Source organism: Dermacentor albipictus, chromosome 7, assembly GCF_038994185.2.
Source record: "Dermacentor albipictus isolate Rhodes 1998 colony chromosome 7, USDA_Dalb.pri_finalv2, whole genome shotgun sequence".
Lineage (NCBI taxonomy): Eukaryota > Metazoa > Arthropoda > Arachnida > Ixodida > Ixodidae > Dermacentor > Dermacentor albipictus.
The window spans coordinates 57,110,011-57,132,187 of NC_091827.1; the positions used below are offsets into that span (position 1 = coordinate 57,110,011).

At 45.9% G+C, this 22,177-nt stretch overlaps 2 protein-coding genes across 3 annotated transcripts in view; one reads left to right on the forward strand and one right to left on the reverse strand.

Annotated features, from left to right (window-relative positions):
* The window catches only part of LOC135906786 (ras-related protein ORAB-1-like), a 170,622-nt gene extending 164,034 nt beyond the window's left edge, over positions 1-6,588 (reverse strand). For both annotated transcript variants that reach the window (XM_070522245.1, XM_070522243.1), the window contains exon 1: positions 6,302-6,588. The gene's annotated coding sequence lies outside the window, so the exon portion shown is untranslated. The remainder of the gene's footprint in view (positions 1-6,301) is intronic.
* Positions 1-20,788, forward strand: part of LOC135906785 (uncharacterized) — a 44,314-nt gene extending 23,526 nt beyond the window's left edge. The window contains exons 4-6 of the mRNA XM_065438376.1: positions 2,014-2,143; positions 4,841-4,941; positions 16,985-20,788. Coding sequence (XP_065294448.1) covers positions 2,014-2,143; positions 4,841-4,941; positions 16,985-17,133 — 380 coding nt within the window. The 3' untranslated portion in view covers positions 17,134-20,788. The remainder of the gene's footprint in view (positions 1-2,013; positions 2,144-4,840; positions 4,942-16,984) is intronic.
* The last annotated feature ends 1,389 nt before the right edge of the window (positions 20,789-22,177 follow it).

Sequence of the window (22,177 nt, forward strand, 5' to 3'; positions counted from 1 at the left end):
CCTTCCTGCCAGGTACACTGTACATATATGACGTATGCCACCGGAAAACATTTGGCACACATCATTAGAGAGAGGAGAGAGAGAGAGAGAGAGAAAGAGAGAGGTGGGGGAAGCTCAATGATAAGAGAGGGAGAGGCCGTCCGTCGAATGACGAAAAGTAATCTTGTCCGACTCAATTGCGTGCATTAGGGCGCGATATACCTCAGAGTGCAGCGTTAGCGCTGCGTCGTTGTGAGATTATGTAAGGGGCACGAGAAAGTACATACATGAAATAAGAAAGACACGTACGCCGGGGTAGAGTTTGGGTCCGGTTGATATTGAGAGTGCCACATAAATGACGTCATGATTAACATCTTGCGTCCCCCTTTTCTACGGTAAGCGAGAACAGCCTGATTGTCCCATTTACTTAAAAAATATCTAAAACACCCAGATCGTCGTAGCTTCAAATATACACGGAAGGTGATATATTTAGCCATAATGTTAGAATACACTGCAGCATTACCAGATATGTCACCTTGAGACTGAGTGGAAACGTAGCAACGAAAATTTAAGGTATGCAGCCAAGACAACCGCGTCCGCTACCCATGGCGTCATAGATTTTGACATTATCTTGCAGAGGCCAGTTAAATATTACTCAACAGGCTATGGTTGCATCACATTTAATTAGAAGCAAACATTAAACCTGGCAACTTTTCAGGACTACTTATGTACAAAAAGGACCTAAATATGCGCAGTGCCCAGAAATCTCCCAAGAAACTGACTCAATGTTTTTATTTAGTGTCAGTTTACGATTAAGAGGAAACCTTAACTTGAGTTCCCTTTCACATGCTTTGTTGAAGTGCTTTTGGAAAGGATACTTTGACGCGAATTGTCGATTTAACTTAATAAAATTTGTTGCATTTAAAGAAAAAGCCAAATTTTATTGACTGATGGAAGCGAAAATTTATTTGTCTTTAGAACATGGAAAAAGTTTCAAAAAGTATAGCATTCTCAATTTGGCAATAGCGGGAACATCCGCTACCCCTACCCCTACCTCCCATCAGGTGAAAGTAAGCAGAATTGATGACACATTAAAATTGTGTAAACTAATCCTCTAGAGCAACTAACCCGAAAAAATCTGGGCCGGTATTGAAAAAACGTTGTACACTGAAATTGTTCCTAAAACAAAATTTCACCCAATCTCTATGTTGGACATGATCATTCCCGAAGCCAGCTGGCCAACGTCAATGAGCACTTACGAAAGAAAAGCTATGTGAATTTGGTGCTGCCTGGTATATTGCAGTCGATTCTGAATGACGAACGTTTTATGCATAGACAACTTTCGATGCCTAACGTAATGTTAAGGAATTTTACATTTACTACAATTTTTTCATGTTCTTTAGTTGTCCCTAAGCAGCCTATAGTAGCAGGTGATAGAGTCTTGAGTTCATTCTCTTTAATGTCTTTGTTTATCCCGGCACATACGCTGAAGAAAAGACAGATTGTCATCTGAAAACTCGGAGACAATTGTAACGTGCAGTGTGATCACGGGCGTACACAATTAACCTGGAGGGCACCTAAATTTTTATTGTAGAAACTTGGGGTGTGCGCCAAACTTTGAGTGTGCGGCTTTCTTGTCTACAAGAACCGAGTAACTACAGAAAGAAGCGATTGGCATGTATGAGCGTATTTCAAAACAAAACCTCCGTTATGTGCACAAGAGCGCCATCTGTTTCTTCTTTAGTGAACGAATTGAAATTTCTACAAGCTTTTGCCTCTCAAGTCTTTTGACATCAGCTTCGTGAGCCCATGCTATCCACAGCTTCACGAGACATATATCTCCGCATTTTCAGAACTTCGCCCACTAAATCACACGGAAAAAGCGTTGATCAGAGATGCTACACTATGGAAGCACGAAGGAACATTGCCTATTTTTCAGCATTCTTTTTTTTTTGTCATGTCCTTGCCATGTCGTGTCTTTTTGATTCATGAAAACGCAATGTCACAGTGAGTGATGTCTGTTGCCTCTCGCAGAATACCTGAAGCATGCGGCGTGCCTTAACACCAACGGCGCACGCCTGCACCAGTGCATGAGAGACCTTACACTGGTGCTGGATCAGAGCGTCGACGCACCACAGAAGAGCCGCCTGGCACTATCCTGCTGGTAACCTCTCCCCGTCTGTCTTGAAAACAACGCGTTAAAAGCGGTTTTCACCCCCATGAAATGCTTAGTTCTAACATTATCTCGAAATGTCGTCGGGGCTCTCGAGTCTGTACACAGAAGGTCTACGACTATTATTTCAGACAGCTGTGCAAACGATGTAGCCGCCATCGACGTATCAAACTCTATGAGAGTCTAGAATGGGTATCGCTCGCGAGCTGAAAAAAAAAGGAAAAGAGTTTTTTAGACTAGTGTGTCTTTAGGGGATAAGCTTGAGGTCTTGAAGCCTATGTATGTATGTTGCACCTCATTTCTGGCTTGTTCCTGGCACGCACTATGTAATCACCCGCCACTGACACTCTGTGTGGTTTGTTTTTGATATTTGCGGTATAAGGCGTCCTCTGATCGCATTTTCCCACACAACCTCGTAATTTAATGAACAGTAAGATTAGCTTAACTACATAGAATACGGGTCTGTGAGGAGCCTAAACATTCTTTGCTAGCCCGTCGACGGTATGAACACGTTTCCGAAACTCAAAAGTTGAACTTAAATCAAAGAAATTGATTTGCGGGGTCTTACGGGACAAAAAGAAATCTCATTATGAAATATGCCAGTGCACTTCGAAACAAGAACGCAGCAGAGAATGAACAACCACGAGCGTTGCACTGCAACTGTCGAGTTATTGCTGGGTCATCATCATCATCATCATATATGATGATGGTGATGATGATGATGAAGATGACCCAGCAATAACTCGACAGCATACACAAACACGCGTTCCACCGCATGCGTGGAACACTTCCGAGTCGAGAACGACACAGATATTTTTTACCACCAATACGAACTAACAGCCATCATGCCATAAGAATCTTCATTCTTTACAAGCCTTCATAGTGCACAAAATATAACGAATAAAAAAAGCAGAAATAAAGCGAGATGAAACACACCATCTCAGCATGCCGCCTTCGGATACGTAAAAACACCTTCTTTCTTTGCCGGATAAGGCGACCGAGATGTACCTGATGCACTTTTTCCTACGCGTTGAAATCTCAGCTCATCGAATAATTTCCCTGCTGAATCTGGAAAATACGACAGTGGTGTGCCGTGTAAGAAACAAACTGGCACGGGGCAATATAAATGCAGCTAAGTTGTCAACGCGGAAGGAAGAGTGCAACAGTTTTCCGAGGATGACGTCATGTGACGAATAAAACGTTTTTATGTATATGAACGGGGCAATATCAGATGGTGTGTTTCACTCACTTTTCTTTCATCTTTCTTTCTATTTTGTGCACTATGAAGGCTCGCGGAGTATGAAGTTCCGTGTAGCATGATGACTGTTAGCTCCCATTGTGGTAAAAAAAAAGATATTTGTCGTTCTCTTCTCTAAAGTGCTCCACGGATGCGCTGAAACATGTGTTTATGTATGCTTATCCAGCATTAAACTGATAGCGCTCGTGGTTCTTCATACTGTGTTACGTCCTTGTTTCTAAGTGCACTGCCATATTCCATATACTGACTAATCGACTAGCCCACCAGTGCGTCTTAAGTAAGATCTCATTATGTGGCACGTACGCCACTGTGGGGTTACTCCCGATTTATTTTCACCAGAGTTCTTTAAGAGGCGCTTAAATCTAAGTACACGTCCGTGTCTGCGTTTCCCTCCTATCGAAATGAGGCCGCCGCGGCACGCATCGAACCCAAGACCTTCAGCTCAGTAGGGCAACGCCACAGCCACCAAGCTACACACACACACACACACACACACACACACACACACTATATATATATATATATATATATATATATATATATATATATATACTTGCCACGTGAATCATACAAACGAGTGCGCAAAGAATGGACAAAATACTGGCCCTCATGTACCTGTATCATACATTTTGTTTACTAGATGCGACTTCTATTAGTGCCTTGGCGAGTATAATATTCTTTTGTATATAAAGGACACAGTGCATGACAACTAGAGAAAAAGCGGATCTCTCGGTGTGAAAATTATACCTTTAATTATGGCACTTGGTGGCTTTAAGGAATAGTGACTTGTTCCTACAGTAGCCGTAATCTGTCAGAAGCTGCGGTTATGCCGTCAGCATCCTTGCAATATATACGTGATTAGACACATACGCAGAAAAAAAATCACGTTTAAGAGTGATACACCGTTCCATACGGCTAACATACATACTTTCATGGGGTAAAACTGTATGTTTGATGGGGACCAAAAAAAAGTTTTTTGTTTGGCCATTCCTTGTGGCAAGTGAGCATGCTGATACGAAAACAGCGCCGGAAACTGCGTCACAGTACACAGACGGTAATAAAGCTTCATGAAAGAAACTTTCATAGCTTTAACTGTCAATATCTTACGTCAGGTATTTCGGCGCATGCCGTACGTCAGATTAGTTCACAGTTTGTAACCGCGGGTTCTCTCATCGTGTGTGTAGTTGGAGCTCACTGTTGTTTACGGTAACATATACTTCTTTTTTACATCCTTAAGCGTACGAGTGTTTAGCCATTGGACAGACTATTGTCCCGAAAAGTGCAAAACTACTTAACGAGTACACAATGTCACGATGTGCCGTTGGACTTGAGCCTGACAGCAATGACTTTCCTTGCGCCAAAAATTTCGTGCTTGACATCGTGTTCGTAATACCCGAAACGCTTCTGTTATTTTTTCCTTATCCTCGCAGCTCATTCAACACGTACAGGACCTGCATGACGGAATCTGTGAAAGGAGTGTGCGAGAGTTCAACCTCGGCGTACGTGGACAAGCTAATCACCGGATACGCTGGTGAGTTCAAGTGCTTCTCGAATTCGCGCTCCGCTTTTCTCGTTTTGTCAGGGCTGCAAAAAAACTTTGTCAGCACGATAACAGCCTTGGCGTGTCAGTTTTGCGTTTTGAGACATCGGACAAAGATCTTCGTGAAACGCTATATGCGGATGATGTGGGTTTGACTCCCACCGGCGGTAAGTTTTTTTCGTTCACTCTTAATTGCCTTTGCCTTGCGACCTATGCATTTCAATTAAAATAACAAATAATTCTGTAATGCTTTCATTGGCATCAGTTTCTGTTGACTCCTTATGCTTGAGACTAACAAAGATTGGGCCCTTCGGTCCTCCCCTTCTCGCTGAGTGATACGTACGCGTAATGCGTGATGCGCTAGACACTCTGTGGACGCGTCGCACATCTTAGTCGGACCACGGCAGACCTGCCGAGAGATCGACGGTTTGAGCCTACCTTCACGGCGTGCCATGCTGGAGCGCGTCACCAAATTACTGAATACATGCAGGCTTTCGGAGCGTCCCGCATTGTCACGCCCATGTGGCAGATAAAAATCGAAGCACTTTCTCGGCCCATTGCCGTATGTTTAAGCCAAACAACGTCAAGATGAACCGCTGATATCAGTAAGAACGGCGCAACATCGCAAATGATTTTCCCTCAACGTGAAACGGGACTAAGCGACAACTTATTTCACGATTTCTTCAGTGTTGTCATGTCACAGAGCAAGTAGCAACGATGAACTCGGATCCAAGAGGGCGCTGTCACGTTACACAATCACGGTAACCTACCTGGTAGTGAGTTTTGTAACACGTGCTTCGGACTTGAGCCGCCTGCCCGCATCCATTGCCAGCAATCCTGACAATGCTTTGCTTGAAACCACTATTACTAGCCTTGTATGAACACAGATAGCTTGTATAAGATTTCTCATTTGTTTTTGCGTGCTTAACGACTCCCGTCTGCCCTGGAAGCGCTGACAGTACGTAAGTAGGTAAATTAATGAATGAATGAATGAATGAATGAATGAATGAATGAATGAATGAATGAATGAATGAATGAATGAATACGTGCGGCACTGGGCTTAACAACGTGTTACGTATCACGTCCTGGCCCTAACAAGTGCCAAGAAGGTTCAGTGTTTTGCGCGCCTGTGCAGGCAGATTTCGTTTGATTTGAGGCCCACTCTTCAACGACACGAGCGCGCAGTAGGCTTGCTTCCGCGTTCTTCGTTAAACGCCTGCCAGCTTTCAGCACCAAACTCTTCCAAAACTCTGTCGAGACGCGATTGCTGCGGTTATTTCCAATTCGAGGCACAAATGGTGGGCCTAATCTTCGATCGACATTTCGCAAGGATTCAAGCGCACATGCTTACCGTGTTTGGGCAGTATACTTTCTGTCGACGACCTTCCCATGGTCCCACGTTAGCGAAGAGTGTTGGCCCTGACGGGATATAGCGCGCCTGCCAAAGGCGGGCGAACCGCTTCAGGCTGCGCGATCTCTTTGAGCTGGGGAGGACGATGGTGTACTACGTGTGCGCGCGCACGTGGTCAGACCGGAAGCGCCTGTCGTGGTGTAGATAACTGCTTGCCAGCCGGAGGCCATGGCTGGATTGCAACGAAGCGGAAGCACTTCTGAGCACGTCGCGCGTGTTCCTCACCTTCGGGTAAGACTGCCTAGACGCGAGTATTTGTATGGTGCTTTTTCTTAGACGAGTCCGATTTTACGCCGAGCTATAGTGAGTCACCCCCGGGCGGCATTTTTTGGTGGCTTGGTGGTTTCTAGGCTGAGGGTGTTGTCGACCTACGGGCGCTCGCAACGTTTTTGTTCTGTAGTTCACGTCGGCATCGGGCCGTTAGGAACGTAACATGAGCTTTTAATCCACTTTCACGATGAGATAGAGAGAGAGAGAGGACCTCCTCACTACGCGACACACATAATGACCACGTCTCCGTGTCTCTGACAGACAGATTTCGTACTCAACTCCCTACTCCGTGTCGAAGGCTCTGACTGCCCTTGAGTCTTTTTCACTGCCGGGAGCGTCAGGAAGAGGCGTCGCGTCTCATAGGGAGTGTCCGTGGGACACGTGCCAATGCCACGCACTGCAGTATCTATGCAAACGTCGGGCGTGTGCGGCCGCCACCACGGAGTGGTTAAACGAGTCGACCCACATAGGCGTCAAACGGTTCTACCGGGTTACGAGCGGTTCGAAAACGCCTACCTACACCCCCCCCCCCTCCCCGCGACTGTTGCACAGTCAATAGCGCAGTCAGAGATGGCAGTGGCCGTCCGGTTACATTAGCTGCCTTGACCCAGTCACAGCGTGCTCGGTCGTTGGCCTTGCACGTGCCGCGAGACAAACGCGCACGGTACACTAACCGGGATCGGCGTAGATCTCGACGCTCTTGGCTCCGCGGTCTTGTTCTGTGCGAGAAAACGCGCGATAACAAACCTGGTTCTGCAGAGTGTAAGATTTATTTTTATTTTTATTTTTACGTGCGTTTTTTGTTTTAGTTTATCGTGCAGCCACACGCTAAAAAGCAATGCGCTCGGCAAGTGTCGATCGGCCCATTTGGCTCGCTCGTGGCTCGCGAGCTGGAGACGAAAAGTTGCTTTGCATAGGAACTTGGCATGCGTGGCCACGACCGTGGGGATAATCTCGCCGCGACGCGAGAAGCGGAGTCTCACGGACGAAATTATGCCTCCCGGGCGTGGAGATAGCACCGAAAGAAACGGACTGATTTGCCCGATGCTACGTGCTGCAGAAGCGTTGTTCGTATGAGTTAACAGAGTTATTTAAGCACCTAACGATAATGCGCCCTGTAGGTAACCAACGTTAGAAAATTGTGTTTGAGTGATAGAGCTGCAGAGAAAAGCGAGCATGTCGATTATATCTTCGTATGAATAATAAACGAAAAAAGTGTATGTCAGAATTAATTTACAGTGTTTTATGTGTAGCGCCATTGCCAGACAGACGCAAGATAACGCATCTCTTTATTTTGTACGTAGTGCGGTCTGGAAGACCGCGCAGGGCAGGTAAAATAGATAAAAGAGAACTGTGCACGAAGCATGTGAACTCTAAAAAAGGAGCTCGAAAGTACGAGTACAATTATCACAAAACAGGCAGAGAGAGATGCAAATGAGCGAAAGGCAGGGAAGTTAACCAGAGTTAAAGCCTCCGGTTTGTTGCCCTGTACTAGGGGAAGGAAAGGGGAAGTAAAGATGGAAAGAAGAGAGAAGTTATCGAATGAAGCGATTGACCTAAGCAATTCCAATCAGCCATGTTGCGCAAGAAACAGGGTATTTCAGTGCGTTATTTCGGGCACGATAGGGGGTTAACACATTTTCATAATGGTAACGAGTTGGTCTCGTCAACGGCGGATGTTATTCCACCCAAAATTTTCAAGTGCGTACACAATTGATGTGCCCGTGCCGGCTGGAACAGGCACGCCGACGGCGTGTATTGCGATTCGTGTGTACATGGATACCTGGCCACCGGGTCCAAAGAACAATCGGTCCTCGAGAGAAAGACATATTCCTGAACAAATACCTATATTACTAAGCCTTGTTGGTACACTTTGAGTGATGCTTTAGGAAGAAACACGCTCGAAAGAGTTCTGATTTCCGGAACGTGGTCTCATGGTCCGGGGATGTTGAGCCCGATTTCACGATTGATTGTAAAAGCTGGTTCGTGATGACATGGGCACTGCTATTGTGTCTTAATTTACTTCAAAAAATGTAAGAAATATGGTTTCAATCCTCAGGCACTTTGTAGCCAAAATATACTAGAAGTAGTCCGAATATCTTATGTAAATTTCTTTTAATATCCAGCTCACGATATTGAGCGTTACAGATATCCTTACCTAAAGGCCTCACTACACGTACGCTTGGCGGAGCGTGCAAGCTAGCGCCGGAGCGCCTACGCATGCGCGGATGGTGCGTGAAAGGTCACACGCGTCCAAGCGTGGCACAGTTAAGTACGGATATCTGTTCTAGACAGCCATCGGACTTGGCTGCCTCGCGTTTCCACGTGCCTGGCTACGCACTACGGCGGGGCACAATTAATGGGCAGATTTGTGCCATGCGAGAATTCGCTTTTTCTGTACGTTTTGCCGCTGATGTAACGAGTTTCAAAATAAAAAAGATTATATCAAACTCCCTGCATTTCAAAGCCCTCTCAATAAAAAAGTACGAAACCATCTCTGTAAAAGGGGCTGGAGTAAGCGAAGCGGGCGCGCGCTGGCGTGCATCTCTTGTAGGTGCAAATCGCCATTCCTCACGAGGCACGCAGGTACGCGTTTTCGGTGCACCTGCGCACGCAAGCTCGATCCGGGCTCAACATATACTCAAGCACTCAACTCGTTCCGGGCTCAGCACCAAAGCTCGGTGCCAGCACTGAAGCTCGGTCTGTGCTCAACATATACTCAAGCACTCCACACGTTCCGGGTTCAACACCCAAGCTCGGTCCCAGCACTCAAGCTCGGTCCGGGCTCAACATATACTCAAGCACTGAACTCGTTCCAGGCTCAACACTCATGCTTGATCCAAGCACTCAAGCTCGATCCGGGTTTAACATATACTCAAGCACTCAACTCGTTCCGGGCTCAACACTCATGCTTGATCCAAGCACTCAAGCTCGATCCGGGTTCAACATATACTCAAGCACTCCACTCGTTCCGGGCTCAACACTCAAGCTCGGTCCAAGCAGTCAAGCTTGGTCCGGGCTCCACATATACTCAAGCACTCAACTTGTTCCGGGCTCAACACTCATGCTTGATCCAAGCACTCAAGCTCGATCCGGGTTCAACATATGCGCAAGCACTGAACTCGTTCCAGGCTCAACACTCATGCTTGATCCAAGCCCTCAAGCTCGATCCGGGTTCAACATATACTCAAGCACTCCACTCGTGCCGGGCTCAACACCCAAGCTCGGTCCGGGCTCAACATATACTCAAGCCCTCCTCTCATTCCGGGCTCAACACTCAAGCTCGGGCCAAGTACTCAAGCTCGGTCTGGGCTCAACATATACTTAAGCACTCCACTTGTTCCGGGCTCAACACTCATGCTCGGTCCAAGCAATCAAGCTCGGTCCGGCCTCAACATATACTGAAGCACTCAACTCGTTCCGGGCTCAACACTCAACCTCGGTCTGGGATCAACATATACCCAAGCAGCCAACTAGTTCCGGGCTCAACATTCAAGCTCGGGTCAAGCACTCAAGCTCGGTCCGGGCTCAACATATACTCAAGCACTGAACTCATTCCAGGCTCAACACTCAAGCTTGATCGAAGCACTGAAGCTCGATCCGGGTTCAACATATACTCATGCACTCCACTCGTTCCGGGCTCAACACCCAAGCACGGTCCGGGCTCAGCATATACTCAAGCACTCCACTCGTTCCGGGCTCAACACGCAAGCTCGGTGTGGGCTCAACATATACTCAAGCACTGAACTCGTTCCGGGCTCAACACTGAAGCTCGGGCCAAGCACTCAAGCTCGATCCGGGTCCAACATATACTCAAGCGCTCAACTTGTTCCGGGCTCAACACTCATGCTTGATCCAAGCACTCAAGCTCGATTCGGGTTCAACATATACTCAAGCACTCCACTCATTCCGGGCTCAACACCCAAGCTCGGTCCGGGCTCAACTATACTCAAGCACTCCTCTCGGTACGGGCTCAAGACTCAAGCTCGGGCCAAGTACTCAAGCTCGGTCTGGGCTCAACATATACTTAAGCACTCCACTTGTTCCGGGCTCAACACTCATGCTCGGTCCAAGCAATCAAGCTCGGTCCGGGCTCAACATATACTAAAGCACTCAACTCGTTCCGGGCTCAACATTCAAGCTCAGTCCAAGCAATCAAGCTCGGTCTGGGCTCAACATATACTCAAGCACTGAACTCGTTCCAGGCTCAACACTCAAGCTCGGTCCAAGCACTGAAGTTCGATCCGGCTTCAACATATACTCAAGCACTCCACTCGTTCCGGGCTCAACATCCAAGCTCGGTCCGGGCTCAGCATATACTCAAGCACACCACTCGTTCCGGGCTCAACACTCAAGCTCGGGCCAAGGACTCAAATTCGGTCCGGGCTCAACATATGCTCAAGCACTGAACTCGTTTCAGGCTCAACACAACATGAGCTTGTTCGAAGCACTCAAGCTCGGTCCGGGCTCAACATATACTCAAGCACTGAACTCGTTCCAGGCTAAACACTCAAGCTCGGTCCAGGCTGAACATATGCTCAAGCACTGAACTCGTTCTAGGCTCAACACTCAAGCTTGATCGAAGCACTCAAGCTCGGTCGAAGCTAAATATATACTCAAGCACTCCACTCGTTCCGGGCTCAACACTCAAGCTCCGGCCAAGCACTCAAGCTCGGTCCGGGCTCAACATATACTCAGGCACTGAACTCGTTCCAGGCTCAACACTCAAGCTCGGTCCAAGCACTGAAGCTCGGTCCGGGCTCAACATATACTCAAGCACTCAACTCATTCCGGGCTCAACACTCAAGCTCAGTCCAAGCATTCAGGCTCGCGCCGGGCAAAACATATACTCAAGCAATCAACTCGTTCCGGGCTGAACACTCAACCTCGGTCCCAGCACTCAAGCTCGGTCGGGGCTCAACATATACTCAAGCATTCAACAGAAAGCTTTCTCGCCAAGTAAAACGATGGCTGGTAGTTGGATATATTCTGCCGTATGTCATACGAGTTCACTTTATTTGATATACTTTCGGCCCTTCGCAATTCGATACTCGCCTTTGTATCTCCTTGGCTATAGTACTGCGCTTTTGTGCATCAAGTCGTGGGTTCCGCCCTGGCCATGATGGTCGCATTGGACTGCGGGTGGAGTGCAATAAGCCTCGCGTGCTGTGCGTTGAACGCGCCTTAAAAGCTCCAGATGGCCGAAAACTGGTCCAGATAGCTCCGCTCGTCTCCCATATAACCCACTGTGCCATTTTACGACATTAAACGCTGCTACAATTTTTTGCCGTTTAAGCGAATCGGACGCCACCAAGCCACCATCGTGACATAGCGCCTTTGTGTGACTGTCGGTAACAAAATGAAAACACACACACACACACACACACACACACACACACACACACACACACACACACATATATATATATATAAGTGAGATGCATCTCGACAAAATACGACTGATTATCATCGGCCATAATGACAGCGATAATGATGCTTTTGCGGACTGATGCCTTTGCGAACATCTTCACAATGTAGAATGAAATTGATTAGGGAGACCAAGGATGCTAGGAAATTCGCAAATATTTTCGCGTAGAGCAGAGACCCATCGTCCCGTTCTAGAGCACAGATCTTAAGCGCCCATTCCTGCAGCGAGCGTCGGCGTGCCTCGTAACCTAGTGAAAAAGCACAACAAAGGAAGAAAGAGCGAACGCAGAACGTGGATGGAAGATGGCGACAGTGAAGAGAGCGCGAGGAGGAAAGTAGAGGAGGATGGTATGGCGAAAGCGCGAGAAGAGAAGCGCAGTGCCACGCAGTATGTGCTCTGTGACGACGATGGCTACGAGATGGCATCACAGTAGCGCGCGTCGTCTGTTCACCGATGATGCCGCCGATGCCATATGAGGAAATAATGCGCTGCATCAGCGGAGGTCTGTCTGCGGCAGCCGCGCGTCACCCACGCGCTGCCTCTCGCGATCTCCCAATTAGCAAGGCAGTTGCACCACACTTCGTTCCGTTTGCAACGTGCCGCACGAAGCAGATTGTCCGCGCAAGCGAATATATGGCGAAATAAAAACGCCTATAGAGCTGAGCTAAAATTTCGCATTAGGGGGTATTGTAATCGGCGGTGAATTTTTAAAATATTTTTTTCGAACGAATGACAACACTTTTGACTGTAGTAAATGTAATATAGATGTAATCTGAAAACAACCACAAATAATAATTGCTACGGAAGAAGCTTCCATAGCAACTATCTGCATTTTTACCGAGGTGTCCATACGAACACCAAAACGCGGTTTTACTTATGCTTTAGTGATGTAAAAGTTTCTAGTTGCAATAGAACCTAAAACTCTATAAAAATACAAGAATGCGGAGGCCTGTGGCGCGTTTGCTTTTAAAGACACGAATGCCCTGTGGTGCTATTATTTGTTACTATATTTTTAGTTGACATCTGCGCATGTGAAACCTTATGTTCCCGCCAGAAAGTACCCGAAAACGCTTATCTAGTATCCCTCTCTGCTCAGCCGCATCTCCAGGCGAGGCCAGTTGTGTGAAAAGACTTTCTAGCGAATAGTTAATGGGTGGTGATATCATATTTGGGCATGCATTCACCGTTTTCTCTCAGCTCAGTTTACAATATTTTTCAGCCAATGTGCACGCGAAGGACAAATTGAGGATCTCTTGGGCATAACTTCTATTCACAAGCTACTTTAAATTTTCTTAGAGGGATTTCGTTTGTGCTATTGGCGTCTCTGTACCGTTTATTTGGAACTGATGACCTCCAGGCTGTAATTATTTTGTCGTGTAGCAGCAGCAAGAACATTTGATGTCATAATTAAATGGGTGCATTCGAGCATATTCTTGAGCCGTTTCCCTTAACAGTTTAAAGGTGCTTGCCGAACCACAAATGAGCAGAACGATTGTTTTTCATGAACTACGAAGCTGTGACGTTGCCGTGCCACGGCATTCCGGACACCTACGCGTGACACTTTCGCAGATTGGTAGCGTCTAAGACGTGTTCAAGGATGTTTTGCTGTTTCGTCACAGCCGAATGCATTACCATTTCAAGCGGAGGGATAAAAATGAAAAGTTTATAGAGAACGCTCGAACCTTCTTTTTCTGCTAGGTCGAACCTGTCTGTGTGCTGGGTACCAAAATGACATAGCCGGTGGCTGGCTCCGACGACCGTTATCCTTGAGGAGAGTGACATCGCTCTGAGTCGCTGGTTGTTGCTTTTACTTTCACACGGTCCACATTCCAGTGAAACATATATATCTCCACAGTTACCATTTCGCACGCGTAGTGGAAATTTTAATTCTGATCTGAAGGCAAAATTGTAATTACTTGCGTGCACGGGCTACTATCGGTTATCACTCATTGACCTCAACAGCCCACGCCAGACGAACAACTAAGCTCGGGCGCTTATCAGACATCACGCTGCCAATCTTTTATACATTTGAACTGAATCAGGAGAGAGAACAAAAACTGAATAAGTAGGCTGCTTTCTGAGAAAAATTTGTTCTTTCGATTGCGCTAAGTCGAGGCATAAGGGACATGAGGGGGCCGGGAGTGATCCACTACCATTACGTCATTCGTGACGTACGCGTATACGTGCGCCTTTCGCTTTTGTACAATCGCAGTCGTCAGGGTCACTTTCTGAGTCAGAGGGAGGTGTTTTCTTCGTCTCTTTGCTTGATGTCTGGCGCATACTTAGCATTCGCGTTCTGCTCTAACAAGCGTCAGTTATCTTTGAAATCGGAGATCGAAGGAAAGCCCCTCTTTCGCATGGTGCGATGTGAGGCCCGAGGCAGTGAACTTCATCGCAGATGTCCTATCTAGAGCAAATACTTCGGACTCGCAAGGGTAGTAGGACTTGCGTGCGTCCCTATCCAACTCTCGTGGTAGGACACTGGTGCAGATAGAGAGAGAGAGAGAGAGAGAGAGAGAGAAAACAAGTTGAGAGGTGTGCCTCACCGATTCGCGGGAAACGAGTAATCTCCGTAGAGCGAGAATCATCCGAGCACCGCGCATATTAAATTGATAGCTCTTTTGATGAAACTGTCGAGTGATCCACAAAATAAAAGAGCCAAGGATTGTAGAAGGGCCTTCGAAAATGAAGCCAGTGAAAAATCGACACCTTCCTCTCGGTTTATAAAGACATACGAGATGTCATTGCCTTTTGTCGACTAGTTTAGGAATAACGTAGCAAGATCTGAGCAATGTTTGCACAAGAAAAAAAAATAATACGACCACAATATAAGTTTGCTCATGGCCACAAAACAGAGGATTCAGTGCTGATTTCAGCGAGCTATAGGTTGAGCCCAATTTAATTGACTGAAAGCAATGAAAGAACGAGGAACTGAGTTTATAAAAGCCTCGACCTAAAATCTCGCGTGATACCCTAGTAGGATGTACAGGCATTAGTGTAACTTTTAATTGCGTAGCGCCGTGCCTCCAATTGGCGGGCAATGATGTCAAACCTCAAGAAAGCGATATCAGTAAAGTTGTGAATATCGCCGGCTACGCAAAAAAAAGCCTATTTTCTTTTCGCAAGAACACCGAAAACATGAAATAAATATGAAAGAAGCCTGTACGGAAAAGTCCCAAGAGCGGGAGCCTTTGTTTCTCTTTGTGTGTTCTACTTTCGCACACGTTTTGTTGGTGGCCCCAGTTCGAATGCTACTTCGCTCCTTTTAGGAAAGCAGTAAAAAAATATCACTTGCTAGCAGCGTTGCCACACACGTCCGAACTCCAATCTGATAAGGGCTAAACTATCGTGGTCGGATACTGATAACATAGCTGCGTCCTCGTACTCACGTTAGATTCGCGAATGATAACGCAAAATGACAAGAACCGAGTCTCAGTCTGCAGCGGGCAGCTAGGTCTTTTCGCGGGCAACAGTACCTCTCCCATCGGCCTCTTCGTTAACTAGGCAGCCTCCTCTTCCTCCTCCCCAAACTCTCGTTTCTTTTTACCTCTAGCATTGGGGTCATTCGCCTGTATGTCTGCTTCGATCGGCAAGTAACGGCTGCCTCACCTGTAAGGCGTTATCGAGGCATTGAATTCTAATCTGCCATCCGTAGCGCGCACTGCTTTATAACTGTTGTAACTAGCAGACACCACTGTGAGTGACCTCAGACACCATGTGAAGGTGCGCTTCAGTGGAGACTCATAGAGAGAACCACCCATTTTGCGCGAGTTGAGAGGCCATGAAAAGTTGCGCTTTCTGCACGCATTGCGTGTAAAAGATGTGTGCAGATAAGAAACGCCCTTAAAAAAAGGCGATGACGCACTCTCAGTATATAAGCGACATGTGCTAAAGGTAAAACTTGTGTTTGGTCTGTTTGGCGAGCCATAGTGAGGCGAGTAGTTTTAAGAGCAACCGCTAGCAGTAATTGTTTTTCTTATTACTACTATGTGAAATGAAACAGGATAAGGCCACTACATCATCTACATTGCGCTAACAGTAATATGTCAGAGAAACCTAAGCACCAACTTGCTCAAGAACAAGTTTCTTTCTTTGAAGTATCTCAAGAGCAAGGATTGGTGAGTTCATCGAAATAATCGTCCAGAACGAGAGAGGGATTACGAGAGACGCTGTTGTAGAGGGGTGCGACGGATTAACATAAGCCCCCCGTGGTTCTTTTTGACATGTGCCCAAAGCTGGGTCATAAGCGTTTTGCACCCTCGCACCCATGCGTAGCCCACCTCTGTTCGTTACGACAATGACAATTGAGAGCAGATTTTCTTATGGCCAAACAGACTGATTTGCAAATGCTTTGATCTCTTGAGTACTTTACCCTCAACTTAGAATTCATAGGGTGAGCGCATCACTCGACGTTCATGCCCCAAAATGTGAAACATTGTACCCGTGAACGCTGAAGGGCGTTGCAGAGTTTGTAAACCCTGCCCATATAGCCTTAATACCTCTGTTCAAACTTCGCTAATAATAATAATAATAATAATAATAATAATAATAATAATAATAATAATAATAATAATAATAATAATAATAATAATAATAAAGATATGCTGCAGTTGCGATATTCGGTTGTACAAGTCACTACCTGCAAGGATACTTGTTCATCGTCGCACTTTCAGAGTCATTTTTTATTGTCTCGGAGTTCGATTTGCAGTGCGAGATCCCCACATCCCTAAGCACCGCATTACTTAACAGAGGATATCTTTATTGTGCAACTTGTAGGCTAATACTAGAAATAATTAATGCCTTTTGTGCTCAAACTGCTAAGCCAACAAATTTTCCCTTGGCTTTTGATGTGAAACACATTGCATTGGCGCACTGGAAACCATTCTTGTGTCAACCTTTCTTATTTTTTGCCAATCTGGACGCAGGTGACTTGCTTGACACTGTGTGCGCCAACTACAAGACTGGATCGGATGCCTGCAAGACACTGCCGTCCTTGCCGAAATCAACCAAGACAGGAAGGTCTTCGTCACTGCTGTCCCCACTGGCGCGAATTGTAACCAGCTTGAACGGATGAACCGGTCATTGTGGCGTGTCGAGGCACGACGTTCTGAATTGATATGCTTCTGTAGCCAGAGGTGACGCCATCACAGATCACGATTGGTTACAGTATGGTATAGAGCTTACGAAAATGTTCATAGCATAGTTCTTTTATATTTGGGTGTGTGTGTATAAAGTGAGAGAAAGAAACATGTCAGGCACGCGACTCAAAACGCGGTTACTGAAAACAACGAAGACTGCAAGAAGGAAGACTGCGTTCCATCAACATAGTACTTTTCTTATTTTTTTCGGCCGCACCATTATTTGGAAGCAATGTGAAACTTTATTGCCGAAGTCAACCATATATGCAAAGTCTGCTATCATATATGCAAGGCCTGTATACAAACACGACAGCACTAAGAAAAGTATGAGCTTTTGCACTACCTTTGCTGCAGCAAGATGGCGATCGGTGGGCGAGTTCAAACAAGTTCGTTTAAAGTGAATGTATGCTACACTTTGAAGTTTTTTGTATAATATGCTACGTTCGTATGCCGTTGACCTTCAAAATGTCTTACGTAGCGCGTTATTGTGAAAATAAAGACGAAAGCAATAGCTATTTCTTTGCAACAACAAGAACAACAATAAAAATACCATAGAAATAGCTTGTGAAAATTTGTCAAAATTTGTCCCTCAACTTCGTGACATGTGGGAGAAACATATAGTGGTAGACTGTAGATGAACTGGTGAAAGTGATCATGGCTTGCCAAACCGAACTATGTGAAAGAAAGCAAACGAAAGTGAATTTTGAGAATATACTCTTGTAAGCAAAATTCTGATTAACCAGAACAAATAATAATGTCATAGATGAATTCACTAAGCTTTGCTATCGCATCGCCTATTCCATTAGTTTATACACTTTTGTTTAGAAAATCGCGCACATGGAGGACTTCCACCTGTTCAGTTGAAATACTTAAAGAGCTTGACATTATTTGCACGACAGGAAACCGTGCGGTATGAAATGCCAGCAAGGTATAAGACCTGGCTTCGAAGGCAGAGGCTTCCCTCACAATTCTGGGATTCACTCCGGTCACCATTCAGGACCTTTTTACTTAGCGTGTGCACTGAAATGAACTAGTTTCGGAATATCCGTGCTAACTACAGGCGTCGATTGCAGTGGCGTTCCCGGTGTTAAATTGTAAACAAACTTTCTGTGCGCTTTGTCGGACAAAAGCACCGGTAATGCCAGTTTATATCGTGGAAGATTTTGAGGGAAGATATAGGACAGGTGCTTGAGCGATTCCTTCCAATTGGCAAGCCTTGAAAACTGTCGCTATTCAATTCTAATATGACAAGTATGGCGTAAGACAAATTTATCGTAAAGTTGATTAGCGATACTTCGTCGATGAGACAACTTCACTTTGGTGATTTCTCGCGCAAGTAATTTCTTACTTTGACGCGGAGAGTGCGAGGAAATCTCGCCTGGTCAGGGAAATTCACGGAAAAATCAAGAAAACGGACGCAGACCAAGATGAGGAAATTGTTAAAGATTGGGCGTTTCAGAATCAAGGCTCTCGTGATTTCACGCAAAGAACGGGGGCCGTGTATAGGCCGAAACATCACGTTTTCAATAATTTCTTCATCTTAGTCTGGGCCGCTTTTCTTTTCTTCAATTTCCTAATTTTGAAGTAGGTTAACTTAATCGGCGGAATTAAGCCACCTGCGAAAAGTACATTCCGAAATAGACTATACAGTCTAAGAACACAAATCGGGTACGTAAATTTGACTGCACATGTGACCACGATCACTAAATTGTACGCACGCCAACGAGCTAAAGGGGATAGATAATGAGAGAGCTTTAGGATATATGGGAGCCTATAGCTACATGTACTCAAAGAAACACAACGCAAACCCCTCATGGGGTATGCGGTTGCGTCTGACCAATGCGTGAAATTAGGGCGCTGTCGTGCCCATGGAATGCCCACTGCGTCAGGATGTTTAAAAGCTGCGAAACGAAAAAAGGGCGAAGACGAGAAGGCGACACGCAAGGGCGCTGCATTCGACTACCTACACCCGTAAAACGACGTAGTTCTCGTCTTGTCCTCTTGCAGGGTAGCAAACCGGACGTTCGTCTGGTTAACTTGCCTTGCATTTCCTTGTGTGTATCTCTCTTTCGTCTGATCCTTCGTCTGTTCGCGCTCTTAACCGTTCATTTCGCTTGATTTATTCGTTAACACGTCCCTTTTAGATTGTCTAAAAACAGATTACAAATGGAGAAATGAACAGGAGGGTGGCAGACAGTAGAATAAGAGGGAAACGATCGACAATTCGAAGAACGGTAACTAGAATAAACAAGCAATTTATTTTTACGGAGCCTCGACGGAGGGTAGGGGGGTCTACTTTGTACCTTCATCTTACCTTCATGCAGGTGGCGATTTGCCCTGTCATGAAACTTCCAGCGCTTCGTGGGTTTTAGCGGAACTTATGTGCTTACTTAATGTTCCCGTATTTAAGTTTATCGATTATTTCGCTATCCCCATACTATCTGTCAGCCTCGTTACCGCAATTGGCAGGGCGACTTTTCCGGTGACATGGTGGTAAACAAGCTGATCTCGGAAGGAGGACAAGTTTTCCTTTGACATCTAAGCTTCATTACAGCAGATCATTCTTGGGGGGACAAACCATGTAGGTATATTTTGCAGCCTCTGAAATCTTTATGGCGGATGCCAATTTCTCTCGTTTACGTGCCCTAAGTATTTAGGTCCCACATCCCGAAGCTCTCTTATGTTCAGAACTTAAGGATAGAGTTGCGATACCTATTCTACTAGCGCACTTGGTATAACATAATTTAGCTCCAGAACATTTCTGCGTGTAGCATTTTTGTTTTCAATTTATCGTATAAATATTCGGCCGCAGTGAGATCATCGTTCTTTACACGCATCAGTCACGACTTGCTTGCATTGTGTTTACAGAGACCTACTCCGTTGAAACTTAACTCATTTGTGGTTTAAAAAGAGCACTGGGGCCATATTTCGCAACAATTTTTTTTCATCTACTGTTTTCGTTCATTATCCTCCGTCCCGCCCAGTGGCCGAAACCGATGACAATGGAGGCGTGGCTGCATGAAAATCTACGACAAAGGGCCAAAAAGAAAAGAAACTGAAATTAATCTGTTCAGAATATGACCCCCTGGTGCTATTTCTACGCATTTTAATGGACTAATCATGTTCCCTGCCAACCTAGAGTTTTCAGTTGCTACGTTATTGCTTCATCGCATCTGTACCGAGTAGCAAGTGCAGCATATCTATGTTACCGGGAAGCCGCTCAATTGTAAAGCGCTTTAAAAAGGACAATGTAGCAGAAGCAACTAATATTTGCTGTTATATTGCCCAGGTTGTCACATGTCAACACTGTTTCTGAATACCAAACCGGCCTAGCGAAATTCTTCCCATTGCCAGTGGCAGCGTCAGTTTTCTTACGAATAACTGCATTATCCATCATCATCACGGAAGCACCGAATATCAGCAGTAATACGCATAATGCGCTTGGCGTGCTCACGATACATGGAGGTCGGAGGCGTCAGTATACAGTGCGATTTCGATTGATGACTGTGAGCTTCAATGTCAATACTCTGGGATATATTGCACTTACGTATATGTATTATTTGGAAATAAAGGTGCCTGTACGGAACCCACTTTCCTGCTCGTTTCTGTTGCCACCTTATCCACATATCACGCAGCGGCCGCCTGCCTCCTGCATTTAGCTCAACTGTCAAACCTCGGTGTCTCACCGCTATGCTTCTTGGCCAAGTTGGTATTGCGGCCCGTGCCTTCGTCAATTTGTTGCCTTTCTACACACGTCATTTTATTAAAACTATGGATTTGTCACCGCTGTAGTTTGACGTGGAAGCTATCATACGTACGCTTTTTCAGGTCACCACTTGTTTCACAGCGAAGCTTCATATGGCTAGCAGATTAGTCCGTCAGTCTGTTGTCTGTACGCCCAAAACACCTCCGATGCAACCCCATGCGCATACTCGAAAAAAGGGAGAGAGATAGAGAGAGAGAAAGAGAGGCGTGCGATTGGCTGCCCCGATAGTGACGTCGTTGCTCTCCATCGCAGCGTAGCGCGCGCGCAGCCGTTACTCTCCGGCTCCGAAATGGGTAGGGCACGCGTCATGCGTAGTGCTGAGGAGCAAGCAGCCTTCGATCAGCAACGCCGCGAGCAGAACCGGGAACGAGCTCGTCTACGCCTTGCCGATGCTGCAGCCCGGACACAAGAACAGGCTCGTGCAGCCGGGCGCAAGAAGCTACTACGTACCGAGGATCCGGCAGCCTACCAAGCCATCGTTTAGTGACTCATTGGAATTAACACAGTGATAAACATCGGGGCCGCACGTTTCAGCTTCGCTGGTTAACCATCTGTACGGAGTGCATGGGCGGTGATTTTTTTATCGAAAAGTATATGCGTGAATTGTGGTCGATCATCCTTCCCGCTCAGACAAACCATGTCTTTAGTGTCTTTAGTATTCGAGCGCTCACAGAAGCCTGAATTCCATTGGAGGCTGTCAGGTTAACTTTTCCAGAATTGTCGTCGGATTCAGCGTTCATAAAGACCACTATTCACTATGGGAATTGGAATGTCCAGTTTTTGCTTTCTTGAATAACTCATGACGTGTTTTCCGTATTAAGTGTCACTGGCTAACACTCTCAGGGCTAAATATAGTAAACATAAATAGTCAAGTAAGTGGACGGGTTGACAGCCGTCGCCATGGCCCAATTGGCGGCGAAACACACGCGTAACGTGGAGGTTGTGGGTTCGGCTCCCACCGGCGGCACGTTATCTTTTTGTACACTTTCATTTCGCTTTTCTTCATTCTTCATTTCCCCGTTGCTTTCTTTAGCTTCATTGTCTGTAGGCTTTATATGGTATCTATCTATCTATCTATCTATCTATCTATCTATCTATCTATCTATCTATCTATCTATCTATCTATCTATCTATCTATCTATCTATCTATCTATCTATCTATCTATCTATCTATCTATCTATCTATCTATCTATCTATCTATCTATCTATCTAT